This window comes from Phlebotomus papatasi, chromosome 1, assembly GCF_024763615.1.
Source record: "Phlebotomus papatasi isolate M1 chromosome 1, Ppap_2.1, whole genome shotgun sequence".
Lineage (NCBI taxonomy): Eukaryota > Metazoa > Arthropoda > Insecta > Diptera > Psychodidae > Phlebotomus > Phlebotomus papatasi.
This window is the reverse complement of record NC_077222.1, coordinates 22,975,164-22,990,403: the sequence shown is the minus strand read 5'-3', so window position 1 is coordinate 22,990,403 and position 15,240 is coordinate 22,975,164. Positions and strand designations below refer to the sequence as shown.

The following is a 15,240-nucleotide window of genomic DNA, read 5'->3' as shown; positions in this document are numbered from 1 at the left end:
CTAAAAATTTAGCGGGGGGAACTTGTAAATGCCTTATCCAATTATTCCGATCTAATCATCAAAATCGGTTAAGCAGAAGTCGAGATAATTGAGATTATGTGTTATTAAAAGTGTTTTTTTGTAACTCGGCTATACCTAGTATAACCTCTTCTTCGAAGCACCTACGTAGCCTCTGCGACACGTAGCATCTTCCCCTTAATTTATGTTTTCATCTCGAAGCGGGCTAGATGTCTGGTAGGCCCCGGTACCGGTACACTCAGGTGATTGACAGAAAAATTGGTAACCAACCTTAGGGAAATCACGCACCTGAGGCTAACAACCCTTCCCCGTAAAAGCAAGAGTGTTACAAAAACTCGCAACGAACCACCGATAGGACAGACTCTTCGATAGCGACCTATGCTACGTTTCTGGAGCGAGCTGACGGAGAGTCGCCAGGACTGAAGGAGGTTCCTCTGCCTCTCATTTCTTGGGAGAGTATTCCAAATGGAGATACCCGCCACAAAAAGAGTTTCATGAATGAGATGGCTCCTCGACAATGGCACGGTCAGGCATGAAGCCCTGACAGATGAGCCCATATCAAGAAGCTCAGCCAAGTAATAAGGAGTGGCAGTCTGCAGTAAATGCGTGATAAAAATGGTGATTCTGGACCGGAGGTAAGTGAAGAGCGGACAATCAACTTCGGCGTTCGCATGAGCAGAGATATGATCATACTTTCGCAGACCAAAAGACATACCTGACACAAGAGTTGTCTGGGGTGCTCATGAAATATTCGAAATTTTAAAGCCTAATGTGTTTGGGACATCTCCCTATAAAAAAAAAATGCACCCAATTTCTGTCGATGTCATTATGTCAAAAAAAAGGCATTCTTTCTCTGTTTCCGGTGACTTTTTTACCCATACCGTTAGCTTGAAGAGACGTGACTTTTTTCATTGCGCGAATTAATATCCCAAAAAATTAATTTAATCTGTGGCAAAAATTATATTAAACTCTGTTTTAGAATAAAGGTTGAATTGTGAAGATAGGGAGTGAACTTTTTAGAATAAAATTGTGAATTGAAGTGAAGAAAATAGTGGTTTCTTTCATCGCCGAAGATTTCCGCATGCACCATCATCTATTTGGATCATCTCTGGGAATTCCACCGGATTTTCAACGCATCCCAAGGAGTTCGTGAGTAAAACCAAGGAAGGAAATTTGGGAAAAGGCAACAGCCAAAAGTTTGCGTGAAAATTCCCACCACTTGGCCTTCTAACAACGTGCATAGAAACTCACGTGACTAGGGTGATATTCCCCAGGGGCTCCACAGAACACCCAAGAGCTTTGCAACAGGGAAAAATTTTGTTCCTTCTCCCCAGATAGGCTCAAGGAGGGCTCAATTTAATATCTTTCCGTTATTTTTCATAGGTAGAAGATACCATTTGTCATCCATTCAATTATCAGGGAATTAATTTCATTTCTTTCCGGAATTTATTCCAAAGGTAACAGATCACATTTCCCCATACGGTGTTTGATGAACTAACCGTTTCTTCTCAACGTATTTTTTCCAAAAGGTTAGTTAGCACACCTCGTGCTCATTTTGGCCCTTCGAGGCCTCTTCGTAGAACACAGCAACATACAGTCCATTTGTGAGGCTTTTACGACTTCAAGCATCGATCTCAAACTTCAACCATGCATGCAAAGATTAGAGGAGGTATCATCTCTGCGGTCACTCGTGCAGAGAACTACATTGACGGGTATTCTGAGGAAGAGAGGAGTTTGCCAAGCTATGTGACCAACTTGAGGACTCAGCTTAGCCTAGTGACGTCCATGAGAGAGAAATACATCGGTGTACAGGACACCATCATCGAGCAGCAGGTCAGCGACGCGAAGAAGCAAGCAGAGATAGTCAGCAAGGAGCAATTTTTGCAACGCTGTGATGATCTGATCGAACGCATCGAAGCCTTCATTCATGATGCTCCTAACTCCTCATCTAGCGATAGTGAGGACACCAAGGCAGGATCTTCAACTCAAGGTGACTTCACCCGCTACTTTCTCACCTTCATGAGACGATCAGAGGAACGGCACCAGCAGCAAATGGAGATGCTTATGGGGACCTTCAACAACTCGGCAAGTCAAATCCAATCTATTCCCCATAATCGCCCTACTCATAAAAAGCTGCCACAAATACAATTGCCTACCTTTGACGGCAAACTCTCCTCTTGGTTTTCTTTTAAAGACCGATTTACTGCCAATGTAATTAATTACCCGAACATTTCTGAAGTCGAAAAGCTTGAATATTTATCATCAGCAGTATCAGGGACCGCGGCCTCTTGCATTAAAAATCTCAATGTAACAGAAAATAACTTTTCAGTAGCTTGGCAGATCCTAATCGATAAGTTCGAAAAAAGGAATGATATAGTGACAGATCATGTAAAAACGTTTTACGCTATGCCACGTGTCAATAATAATCTCCAAGTTATACAAGAAATAACCAATATTGTTACTGAGTGCACAATGGCTCTTGATAGCATCAAGATCACTCAACGCGATCCCTGGTTAATTGAGTTTATACTAGATCGTCTCGATTCTGAATCACGCGTCTTGTGGGGTCGAGAGTGCAAAAATCCTGAAGTGATTCCCTCCCTTCCGGATTTTCTTAATTTTTTAAACTCACGCTGCAGAGATGTTAAGAACTCTTCACAAGCCTCTGGTTCACAAGCCTCCAAGCCTCAAAGCCACAATAATCAAACGCAATCTCGCGCAAACTTAAACAAGTCTTTTCAAAATAAAAGACAAGCTACAGCACTTACAAATGCGGTTCAAACACCTGCTCTCTGCCGATGCTGCTCAGAGTCCGCTCATGCTTTATATAAGTGTCCTAAATTCTTGCTTCAGACACCTGATGAGCGCTTTGAAACAGTCAAAGCATTAAGCCTTTGTCGTAACTGCTTCGCTCGACATTTGACTAATACATGCACCTACCACAAATGTAACAAATGTCAGGGACGTCATAATGTGCTTCTTCATGAGAAGTACGCATCAGGACGTCCTCCAAATCCAGCTTCAGATACATCGAATGGGAAACCTCCTACTTCTCACGGTAACCCTACTCCTCCACCAGCTCCCACCAATTCAGGGTCGATTGTCAATACTTGCTCTTCCGTAACTGACCACAATGATATGCCTCCCCGTGTCTTTCTTGCGACCGCTGTGGTTAATGTTCTCACGGACTCCGGACAGATGATTCCCTGCAGAATATTGCTTGATGGTGGAGCTACGGTGAATGTCGTTAGTTCCAATATGGCTGCACGCTTAGGTCTACCAACGTTCCCTTCTCGATTATCAATTTGTGGCGTGAATGCTTCTCGATCACGCTCCAATGCATTCACATACGTGACAATTCTGTCCAGAACATCTTCAATTCGATTTAATTCGAAATGCTTCATCTTGCCTCAAGTCACCGGAAGCATACCTAGTTGGCCGGTCGACGATTCTAATATTCACATTCCTCAAGATGTCGCTCTTGCGGACCCCCAATGGGCTGTATCTAGACCTGTTGACATGCTTCTTTGTGGAAACCATTACTGGGCTAGTTGGTTGAATGATAGCATCGAGTTAGGCCCAGGGTTGCCACACTTGAAAGACACAGTATTTGGCTACGTTGTTGTTGGGGAACAAGAGCCCATTCCACCTCCTGATGGCCTTGCATTTTCTGCTACTTCTTTGGATGAGTCCTTGCATAAGTTTTGGGAAGCGGAAGACCTATCTGAGAATGTGAACTATACAGAAGACGAAATTGCTGCCGAACGTCATTTTGCCTCCACATATAAGCGCGATGTTGATGGAAGGTTTATTGTTCAACTTCCCTTTCGAGAAGACCCACGCATACTGGGAGAGTCCAGGCCTCTCGCTATTCGCCAATTTCTTGCTTTGGAGCGCAAATTTGAGAAACACCCTAAATTAAGGGAAGCATATTCCGAGATCATTCGTGATCAATTGTATAAACAATGGATTGAACCTGTCCATGGTGACCCAAAGGGTCCTGTTTTCTATATGCCTCACCATGGTGTTGTAAAAGAGTCTTCTGTCTCGACCAAACTAAGGATTGTGTACAATGCCAGTGCAAAATCTTCCTCGGGGTTCAGTCTAAATGATATCTTGCGCATTGGACCAGTCATACAGCTTGATCTGGCCACTATTTTACTGAATTTCCGAAAGCATGCGTACGCAATGACCGCTGACATAAATAAAATGTATTTACAAATCTTACTTCATCCCTCACATTCAGACTTTCAGAGGTTTGTTTGGCGAGAAAATAAATCAACACCTATTCAAGATTTTCGCATTAAACGAGTTTGTTTTGGGGTGGCTTCGTCACCATTCTTGGCAACAAGAACACTTGTTCAAGTAGCCAATGAAACAAAGGATTCATATCCACTCGCTTCAGAAGCACTCAAAACTACATTTTACGTTGACGATTGTCTCATCTCCGTAAAGTCTCTTGAAGAAGGGCGCATCATTCAATCTCAGCTTATCAAGGTGTTGGATAGTGCAGGATTTCCCCTCACAAAGTGGGTTACCAATCATCATGATTTGCAACCAGCTTCAGCCAATGAATCCAATATCATTCAGATTAGTGATGAGACGACAAGTGCATTGGGCATTACTTGGAATGCTAAGTCAGATCATTTTTTCTTTCGTCCACCTATTTCTGTTGATGAGGCATGCAATTCAAAACGAAAGGTGATGTCAGCCATTGCAAAATTATTTGACCCTTTGGGATTGGTGGGTCCCGTCATTATTGAGGCAAAGCTCATTCTTCAAGATGCCCATAAAACAAAATGTGAATGGGACAGTGTTTTACCTGACGATTTAATTCGGAGATGGACAAATTATGTTATCAATCTCCAGCACTTGGGTGAGATTCTGATCCCACGTTGGGTCTCTGATTCGCTTTCCCCATCTTCGACGGAACTTCATGTTTTTTCCGACGCTAGTCAGCGAGCGTACGGAGTCTGCATTTATCTCGTCACGAGAACAGTTGAGGGAGATGTCTGTTCACATCTTTTGACATCGAAATCTAGGATTGCACCGCTCAAAGAATCCACTATTCCAAAATTGGAACTCCGGGGAGCGCATTTGGCAGCCGAATTGGCGTCCAAAGTCAAAGAGCATTACAAACCCGATGCGATTTATTATTGGTGCGATTCTACCATTGTCTTGTACTGGCTTCAAGGATCTCCTGACCATTACAAAATCTTCGTCAGCAATCGAGTTCGGAGGATCCAAATGCTTTCCGATCGTACTCAATGGAGATATGTCCCTACGCATTGCAATCCAGCAGACATCATCTCTAGAGGTGTAACACCGCAGCAGCTTCAAGATTTGGATCTATGGTGGCATGGACCATCTTGGTTGACAAAGTCTAGGTCTGCTTGGCCACCAGAGTTTCCACCACCAGGACCATCTTCCGAACCATCTTCCACCATTATGCTCGAGACAATTGATGAAGAGGCCGAAATGGAACAGTCAATTCTCTCCAAACTTCTCTCTCGCTACTCTTCGTTGACAAAAATTCAGAGAATTATTGCCTACGGTCGTCGATTCTATCTTCCACGTGCTTTGAAGGAGGGTCTTACCATTACACCAATTGAGATGGAAGAGGCATTGAACAAACTAATCTACATGGATCAGCAGGAGAATTTTCCTGGTCTTGCAGATAACTTGCGAAAGCGAGGAACCATCACGCTTCCAAAATGGAAACATTTGCTAGCTCTTGCCCCATTCGTAGATTCAGACGGTCTCATAAGAGTAGGTGGTCGCCTAGAAGAAGCTCCTATCTCTTACCAGTCGAAACATCCTGTTTTACTACCAAAATCTGTGCTTACTAAACGAATAATTGCTCACGAGCATCATCACAACCTCCATGCGTCTCCAACAGTACTACTCGCTACATTGAGGCAAAGGTACTGGCCACTTTCTGCTCGAAACATTATACGAAGCGTTGTCCACAACTGTTTGCGATGCACTCGTACCAAACCTCGTCCACTTCAGCAGCTCATGGGCAACTTGCCATCCCAGCGTGTCACTCTGTATCGCCCATTCCAATCCACAGGCGTGGATTACGCAGGACCCATTCTCTACCGCCCCTCAGTTCAAAGAGGATCTACTGCAAGGAAATTGGGGCAAATGAAAGGCTATATAGCAGTTTTCGTTTGCATGGCTACGAAAGCTGCACATCTGGAATTTGTATCAAGCTTGACTACAGAAGCATTTCTAGCAGCTTTTCGACGCTTTGCGGCGAGGAGAAATACACCGAGTCACATGTATTCAGACTGCGGCACCACGTTCGAGGGAGCATCGCGGGAATTATCCAAACTCCTTAGACAGGAACAGATGCAGAAGGAGATTAAGGAAGGAACTGTGGATTGTGGCACAACTTGGCATTTCATACCAGCTAGAGCTCCTCACCACGGTGGCTTGTGGGAAGCTTGTGTAAAAGCAGTAAAATATTATCTTTCGCGAGTCACTCAAAATGCAAACCTCACATTTGAGGAGCTTTCGACAATCCTATGTCAAATAGAGTCAATTTTAAATAGTAGGCCCATCTCTCTAATGTCCGATGACCCCAATGAAAGGGAATTTTTGACACCTGGTCATTTCTTGACAGGTGTCCCAGGGAATTTTCCTCCCGATCCTGACCTTACGGAAATCCCAGAAAATCGTTTAAACCTTTGGCAACGTTGCCAGCAAAGAGTTCAACATTTCTCTAAGAAGTTCCACCTTGTTTATTTAAACACGCTTCAGCAGAGATCTAAGTGGAGGGTGGATCAACCAAATTTAAAGCTAGGAGAAGTAGTTCTTGTTTTAGATGAAGCTCAACTAGGCACTAAATGGGTTTTAGGTCAGGTCTCAGAAATTCACCCGGGGAGAGATGGGCGCGTCAGAGTAATTTCAGTTAAAACGTCTAAGGGCCTTTATACTCGTCCCATAACAAAAATAGCAAGACTATTTATTGATGATAAGGTCCTTGCTTCCAATCAATCGTAAAATGGATTGGAACCAACCGGGGAGCATGTCTGGGGTGCTCATGAAATATTCGAAATTTTAAAGCCTAATGTGTTTGGGACATCTCCCTATAAAAAAAAAATGCACCCAATTTCTGTCGATGTCATTATGTCAAAAAAAAGGCATTCTTTCTCTGTTTCCGGTGACTTTTTTACCCATACCGTTAGCTTGAAGAGACGTGACTTTTTTCATTGCGCGAATTAATATCCCAAAAAATTAATTTAATCTGTGGCAAAAATTATATTAAACTCTGTTTTAGAATAAAGGTTGAATTGTGAAGATAGGGAGTGAACTTTTTAGAATAAAATTGTGAATTGAAGTGAAGAAAATAGTGGTTTCTTTCATCGCCGAAGATTTCCGCATGCACCATCATCTATTTGGATCATCTCTGGGAATTCCACCGGATTTTCAACGCATCCCAAGGAGTTCGTGAGTAAAACCAAGGAAGGAAATTTGGGAAAAGGCAACAGCCAAAAGTTTGCGTGAAAATTCCCACCACTTGGCCTTCTAACAACGTGCATAGAAACTCACGTGACTAGGGTGATATTCCCCAGGGGCTCCACAGAACACCCAAGAGCTTTGCAACAGGGAAAAATTTTGTTCCTTCTCCCCAGATAGGCTCAAGGAGGGCTCAATTTAATATCTTTCCGTTATTTTTCATAGGTAGAAGATACCATTTGTCATCCATTCAATTATCAGGGAATTAATTTCATTTCTTTCCGGAATTTATTCCAAAGGTAACAGATCACATTTCCCCATACGGTGTTTGATGAACTAACCGTTTCTTCTCAACGTATTTTTTCCAAAAGGTTAGTTAGCACACCTCGTGCTCAAGAGTTAAAAATCGTATTCAGACGACGACGTCTTCAGTCAGTATCACAGAAATAAAAGAGCTCCACATTCACAGCATAGAGAAAGTGTGGAACAAGAAGGGAGCGGACCAAGAGCAAGCAAATATCTTTTGGTGTGTAAAAAGCAACTCTACGTAGGGTGTAAAGAGCATAATTAACCTTACGGCAGATTGCAAACACATGATCATGCCAACACTGAGAGAAATGCGAAAAGTTAAAATAATATTCCGGAAATGTTAATTTTACCCTGCAGTATTGATCCGAAAACGGTGTAAATATTACCCTTTTTAGGTGTATTAGGTGTTAAAGTTACCCTTCTTTCATGTTGATTTTACCCTTAAAGGGTGTCAAATTAACATTAAAAAATGTTGATATATTTTTACACCCAAAAAGTGTTAAAGTTATGACGAAAAAAAGTTAATATCGGAGCCTCTTTTTTTTTCAGTGAAGTAAGAGTGTCATTAAAGATGACACCAAGATTCCGAGCATGATCTGATACAGGGATAGACTCCCCAGATACAGGGATAGACTACACTTTCTAAAATTTGATCAACTTATGCACAATGACATTTCCAAGATAAATGAATTTTAATTTTGACGCTATTGCTGCGCGATTAACGATGATTTTTTGAACTGTTGTCCGAGAGTGCTCATCAAGACGCACAAAGTAAAAATAATAGGTCTAAATGGTAATAATCGAAGATACAAGGATGATTAATTTTTAAATTTACAGTTCGGGTCAGAGATTAAGACCTCTCTACTAATAAAGTCTAAAAATAATATATTTTTTATTAGTAGCACCCCTAGTGTTGATCTTACGAACTTATGGCATTTACGAACGTAAGGCATTTCAGGACCTCTTTCTAATCCGTTTTAGTGATAAAATTCTGACAAATCAACTGGAGAAAATCAAAATTAAAAAATATCCCTTTTAGCTCTGATCAGGGGGAAGTGGGGAACTTTGAATTGAATTTTGAATTGGGGAAGCTTAGAAATTGGACCCTTTTCATCATTTTTACTGCTCGAACTGAAAGAGAGAGAGTGGTTATATAATTAACTTTATTTTTCAACTAGTGACACGGCTAGAGGCCAAATCGTAAGAGATATCGACTTCCGGTCTTCGGCGACCCCCCCATAAGTCAACATTATCTAAGACAGCCTTTTTTCTTTTTCCCCATTCTTCCCCTGCAAAACAATATTTTTTTGTTTTAATTCGAAAACGGCTTCTACGATTTCTTTCATTTTCGAATATGTTTTAGAGGTAGTCAAGGCGAATATTTCGTCCTTGAACACTTATACTCGATAATCATTTTGATATCGTATTTTCGAAGATCAAAGTTTAACCACTTTGGAGGGCCTATTTATCAACAGATTAGCTTAAACTTGGATTTTTGGAAAGGTCTTGAAATTTCCAACACGATTGAGTCGGACTTAAATGGTCATGAGCGGAAGGAAGTGTTCAGGGAAGAGGTCAACGGAAAAAGTTGCAGTTTTCACCCGATATAAAACTTTGTTGGAAACCTAAAGTCGTTAAATCTCTATTCGAAATCGAAAGAACGGCTAAACAGACGAAAAAACGAGATTATAAGAAATCTCACCTAAATAACCGAACTTTTATCTAAGATTATGTGATTACTTCAAGAAGTAGTTCACCACGTGGTGCAAATATGATTTTTTTGGGAGGTGACTTAACAGGGCTTTTGAGGGTTAATCAGTTCTGAAATAAAAAAAAAAAACGTAAAACGTAAAGTCATATCGAAATATTTCAAGATTGCAACAAAGTATTTTATAGAATGTCACTTAAATGCTTGTTGACCGAACGATTTTATATTTAACTTAAAAAAGAAATTCTAAAAAGAACAAACTTGCAAGGAAAGTGCAACCTCTAAAAGCGGAAAAAAAATCCTTCCTCTTTTAATTTCCCATTAAATTTTTCTCAAGCGTCGAATCACTTTACCGTTTCGTCAAAGGAAAATGAAATTCTAGCACATAACAGTCGAGAAATTTTCCGCGTGATTAAGAGTGTGAGAGTTCAATCAGTTATTGAGAAAACATATTTCTGTGCTAACGAACTGGGTCAAGAGGTTCTTTTCCCGCATATTTTCCTACCCGCAGTCACCGGGTGACGGGGCAAGGAGAGAAGAGTTTTCCGAATTATTTTTCTTTTGACTTCAAGCACCTTCCACCGCTAAAAATTCTTCCTCTCTCCCTCCTGTAGAATAAAATTATTTGAAAATTCGCCAAGCTCTCTGTTGACATAAGATTTTCCCATGCATGCGATGGATTTCATTGCGGAGACAAACACTGCAGAAAAGTGCTGCGAATGAGCACAGGAAGAGCTGGCTGGAGGTGCAGAGAGATCTATTGTTGGGACGGTACAAGGATTCACCGTATGTTTGTACAGTGTTGGAGTTTGTTGAGCGGAAACGCAAAAATGTGGTGGATCTTTTGGGGAATGGGCACATAAAAAAAATAAGCGAAAAACGTCTTCCGTGGCGCGGAAATACACTTCAAACCATTCTTTCTCGCCGACGGTTACATCCTTTGCGTTCCTGGTACACAAATGGATTGCGATAAGGCGACGCCACTCACCTCCGGAGCATGGAAACGAGACATGATAAACGGGCGTGGAAATCTCATAAATCCACCTCACATGAGCTGATGACATGGAAGGGATGAGTAGCAACAGAGAGCAATAAACCCGCACCCCAATGAGAAATGAGCCAGGAAGAGACAGGTGTTGATAACCAGATTACTGACCAGATTTTCCGCAATTTTCCACCCCAAACTTGTTTTCCAAAAAGACAGCCAAAATTGTTGCTCGCAGCTTAGAATTATGCAAGTGACAATGAGGAATGCAGGTAATCAACTAGTCAAATTAACTACCCTGAGGAGTTTAGAGTAGTTCTGTTGACCTGTTTACATGGTTTACACTATTCTGAACTGTTTGTCATTATTCTGAAGATTCTTTATATCAGAGACTACACCGTGATCTGTTAAACCAAATTTATTAAAATATAGGCACTGAAAGGAGTTTTCAATGCAATGCAAGCGGTGAGTCATATTGGAAAATCTATGTCAATTACGGATCTCATAATGGTGAAGAAGGGGTAGGGCGTCTTTGGAATATATGTAGAACTTATGCAGCTTCGTACGGAAAATGATGTACAAGTTTCAAGATTTTTTACTGAATGCCACACAAGCCGAATCAATTAAACCAGTATGTCAAAAAAATCTCTGACTTATTAGGTCCGTAATCCCATCTCACAAAATTCCTTGAAATCCTTGATCTTTGTTTTACAGCAAAAAAGAAAATTCAGTGTAAATTTTTACAAAGCGGTCGCGGTTTGTTCAGCTACGTACAAAATTTTTCCACCTCTGTACGCCTCATTCACATTGTAAAAACTACACCGGACCCAAACATTTTTTCAACAGTGTTTAGATGGAACTTTCATCTACATGGTTTAATCATTTGTAGGAGATACTATGCGTTTTGAAATCAATTTTATACTATTTTTCTAACACTAGTTATTGTGGTTCTTAGAAAGCTATATTTTTACTGCATTCTGACCGTAGTGTCATATATGGCACACCTTCAACGATTTCCTTATTTTGATGTTTTATGACACAATATCAAGCTTTATACCTGATCGTGCTTTTTTTAGAAAATATTATGCCTATTATAAATAATAATGATAATAATTTAATATTTTTGTCTGTTAGAACTCTGTGTTTTTGTAATTTTATGTGTTTAGGTATAATTCGTGTGGCCAATTTAAATAGCACACTTTCAATTTCTCTGAAAATATTACCTGAAATTTACTTTTAATTTAAATTTCAATTTATTTCTGTGTTTCTAATAATTTATAGGCATTAATGCCACAAATTTTCGTAAAATAAATTTATGAGAACTGAAAAATCATGTAAATAGAGCCTTTGGTGCAGATATTACAGGCTTTATGTAAAAGACTTTAGGATAACTAAGACTTTTTTTTGTAAATTATATTGTTCAAGGAAGATAACCATCAATTCAATAATTTTTTATAATCAAACTTACAAATCACGTTAAAATTCGAAAATTTCGAGAAATAATTACGATTTCTAGAGAAGATTCTGCCATTGTTCTTATAGTAAAACTGAATTTATTTGCCGTCGTTCGGAAAATAAAGGAACAAATTGAAAAAAAGTGGTGTGAGCTTTACTGTGTGAGCATTACTAACCCGTCAAATCATTGCTCTACCTGCCGATTTTACTCGGAGGTTTTTTGAATATTAACGGTATATTCTAGTACATTTAGAGAAACTCTGTAGATTTTCTGAAAAATTTCTGCGTAGAAAATCTGTAGATTTTCGGCAGAAATTCTGCCGAAAATCTGCAGATTCTCGGCAGAATTTCTCCCTAGAAAATCTGCATAACCTCCATTACTTCACAAAAATATTGTTGATTTATGAAGAAACCGTAAGAGTTATAAAGAAAATGGTATGCTCCGCTTAACAAGCATTACCGAGTACACATTTTAGATAAGTAAAAAAACTGCGAGCAAAAATACTAATTTCTTAAAAATCGCCAATCGAATGATACAAAAACACGAAATTTAGGTTGACATTCTGCTTAAAATTTTCACTTCACTATTCTCTACTTATAACACGGCGTCGCAGAATTCTTTATTTTATATAAACACTGTGATATCACTAAGAATAACTCAATAGAATTTTGCAAACTTCAGTGAAAAATATTCCATCTTTTCTGACACAGCTGTCTGGAAAGTCTGGAATGTAGAAAAATCTACAGAAAATCCGCAAAATATCTACAGAAATTCGTTAGAGTGTGCACTAGAATTCGTCAGAAAATCTGGAAAAATTTCTGACGAATTTTGTCCCAAGCCCAAATAAAATTCGTAGGAATATCTACAGATTTCTCGGCAGATTTTCGGCAGAGGTGTAGATATTTTCTTCAGAAAACTTAAAGATATCTGACGAAATTATTTGATGGGAAAAGTCAATTATGTAAAAATACCCGGTTTAGAAGTGTTGCCAGACGTACAGAGTTAGTATTCAAACGAAACCGTATCTGTTTGATTTTTGTTGAAGAGCATATGCAGAAGGACCTGTGATTCTGGAATAATATTCTTTGAACTGATTTATTCCTGTTTAGTACCATTGGATATGACATATCAAAATATTAAATGTCCTAAAATTCAAGAATTTTGTCCTTGCTACATAATTAAGAACGTAAAACTTATCGGTGGTAATTTTACAGTATGAGGTTACATTTTGCGAAGTGTCATATGGTCTGTATATCGAATATCAGGCAATATAAACTAATTTGTTTACAAGGATACCTTTGGACAAGACATGTACTTCAACATCGAAAAGAATTTGCTTGTGGGTTTTAAGTTTTAGCCAAGCTAATGATCCCAAACACACTGCTAAGAGTTATTATAAGTGGTTCGATCAGAACAAAATTGACTTTCTGGAATGGCCAGGACGGTCTAAGGACCAAAATTCTGTTGAATTTAAAGGAAAAGATTAATCACAAGATAAATCTCTCGAATGTGACCAATTTGGAATAGTTTTAAGTAGATATCCACACTACATGAAATACAATCACATTAGAATAGTGTCAAATCCTGATTTCTTTAATGATCCTTCGTTGGCAAGAACTTATTTTTTTTTTCAAAAGTCACTTAACTAAGTACTAATTAATCTAAATTTAATTTTCAAATTAAATTTGTAAGTTGTTAATTGCAGTAGAAGCCGAAAACTAGCACTTCTTAAAGGGTGGGCTATTTATATTGTCCCCTTAATATGTGCCATTTCAAGAATTTTTTGATCATATTAAATTTCTTGATAGAACTTTCATGTTTTTTCTTCATAATCAAAATGTATTTATTTAACAGTTCATTTATTATTACTTTCATCATTGAAAAGCATAATTTGTCGAAAAACAAAGCATATATTACAGTGTCCGAAACTGTGCTATTTATCTTGTCGCCACTAGGGCTAAACTGCTCTAATTTCTTATTAAAAAAAACTATATTTTGAGAAAAAAAATCTATAAGGACTGTATTTGAGGAGGAGAAAAAAACGAGTTTTACGAAGCTGCAACTGTACGAAACTGCAAAGGTAGACCCTATATTGTGAGAATTCTGTGAACTTTTGTTAAATATTAAATGTATTTATGCACAGAAAATCGTCAATCAGAACAAGTGACATTCAAATCAGCCAGTTTTCTCTGGAGTTGAGATAGGAAAAATTCTTGTCTTCACACGCACAGGATCGAACTGGAGACCTCACGTTAATTAGACGAGTGCTCTACAAACGGTGTTCTTTTCGACACTCAATTTAAGCCTCGTGGTTAAAGGATCAGTCAGTCCCCGGGGACTGTCCAGGAGCACCGATTTAGTTCCGATATAAGCCATAAATACGTGTGGAGATTCCTTCCTTGCTTCTCTTTACTAATTGAGCTATTAGAGGCCACATACTATGCTTGACTTGCTACACGACCTTACCCATTTGCCCTTATATTTTCAGAAAGTCTATTGAAATTCGCTGAACTTGAGTTAAATTAAAAAGTGGCAAAAGCGCCATATTAACCCTTTAACGACGAGACACTTTTTACGGACCAAAAATTAACAATAAAAATTAAAACGATAAATAAAATCAATAAAACGTCTTATAGGGGAATGTAGGCATGGTTCGCACTGATGTGAGTGAACCTTCAAACGATGCGAATTTTCTATTTGTTTGCAAAGAACTGGCCTACCATTTCTCACCTCGTTTCATGAGCTTAATAATGATCTATCTTATGGCTAAGAAATGACGAACTAGCTCTTTGCAAACAAAGAGAAAATTTACATTGTTTGAAGATTCACTCTGTGCGAACCTTGCCAACATTCCCCTATCTGGCTTTGGAAAATCCAACAGTCTGATTCGGTGCTTTTTTCACCTCTACGAGCGATAGAGACAAAAATAGCCTAAAAATGTAAGTAATTTTTCTGACAATACCAATGAATAATAATTTTCACTCTAATGAAAAATATTATGTTTGAGTATTGTAGTTTCTTCTTCCAAAACGGTTTTGCTTAAAAAAAATTGGAAATATAAAAAATAATTAAAATTAATATTCATTATGAGAATTTAAAAATTCGTCATTTTTTAGCTTAAAAATTTACTATATAACAAATAGCTGAGGCTTTCAAAAAATATCCTAGATTCATTCAATCATCTACTTTGCAATTACGGAAAAACATAAGAAAAAAAATAACTTTAGATAGTCAGGAAAAATTATTTTCTTTATGGGACACCGGTGTTCCAATCGTTCTTAAAGGGTTATAAAGAACTTC

The 15,240-nt window shown here is 38.8% G+C and overlaps 1 protein-coding gene across 1 annotated transcript in view; it reads left to right on the top strand.

Annotated features, from left to right (window-relative positions):
- Positions 1–1,665: 1,665 nt before the first annotated feature.
- The window catches only part of LOC129799799 (uncharacterized), a 46,042-nt gene continuing 32,467 nt past the window's right edge, over positions 1,666–15,240 (top strand). The window contains exons 1-2 of the mRNA XM_055844018.1: positions 1,666–2,103; positions 2,980–6,471. Coding sequence (XP_055699993.1) covers positions 1,666–2,103; positions 2,980–6,471 — 3,930 coding nt within the window. The remainder of the gene's footprint in view (positions 2,104–2,979; positions 6,472–15,240) is intronic.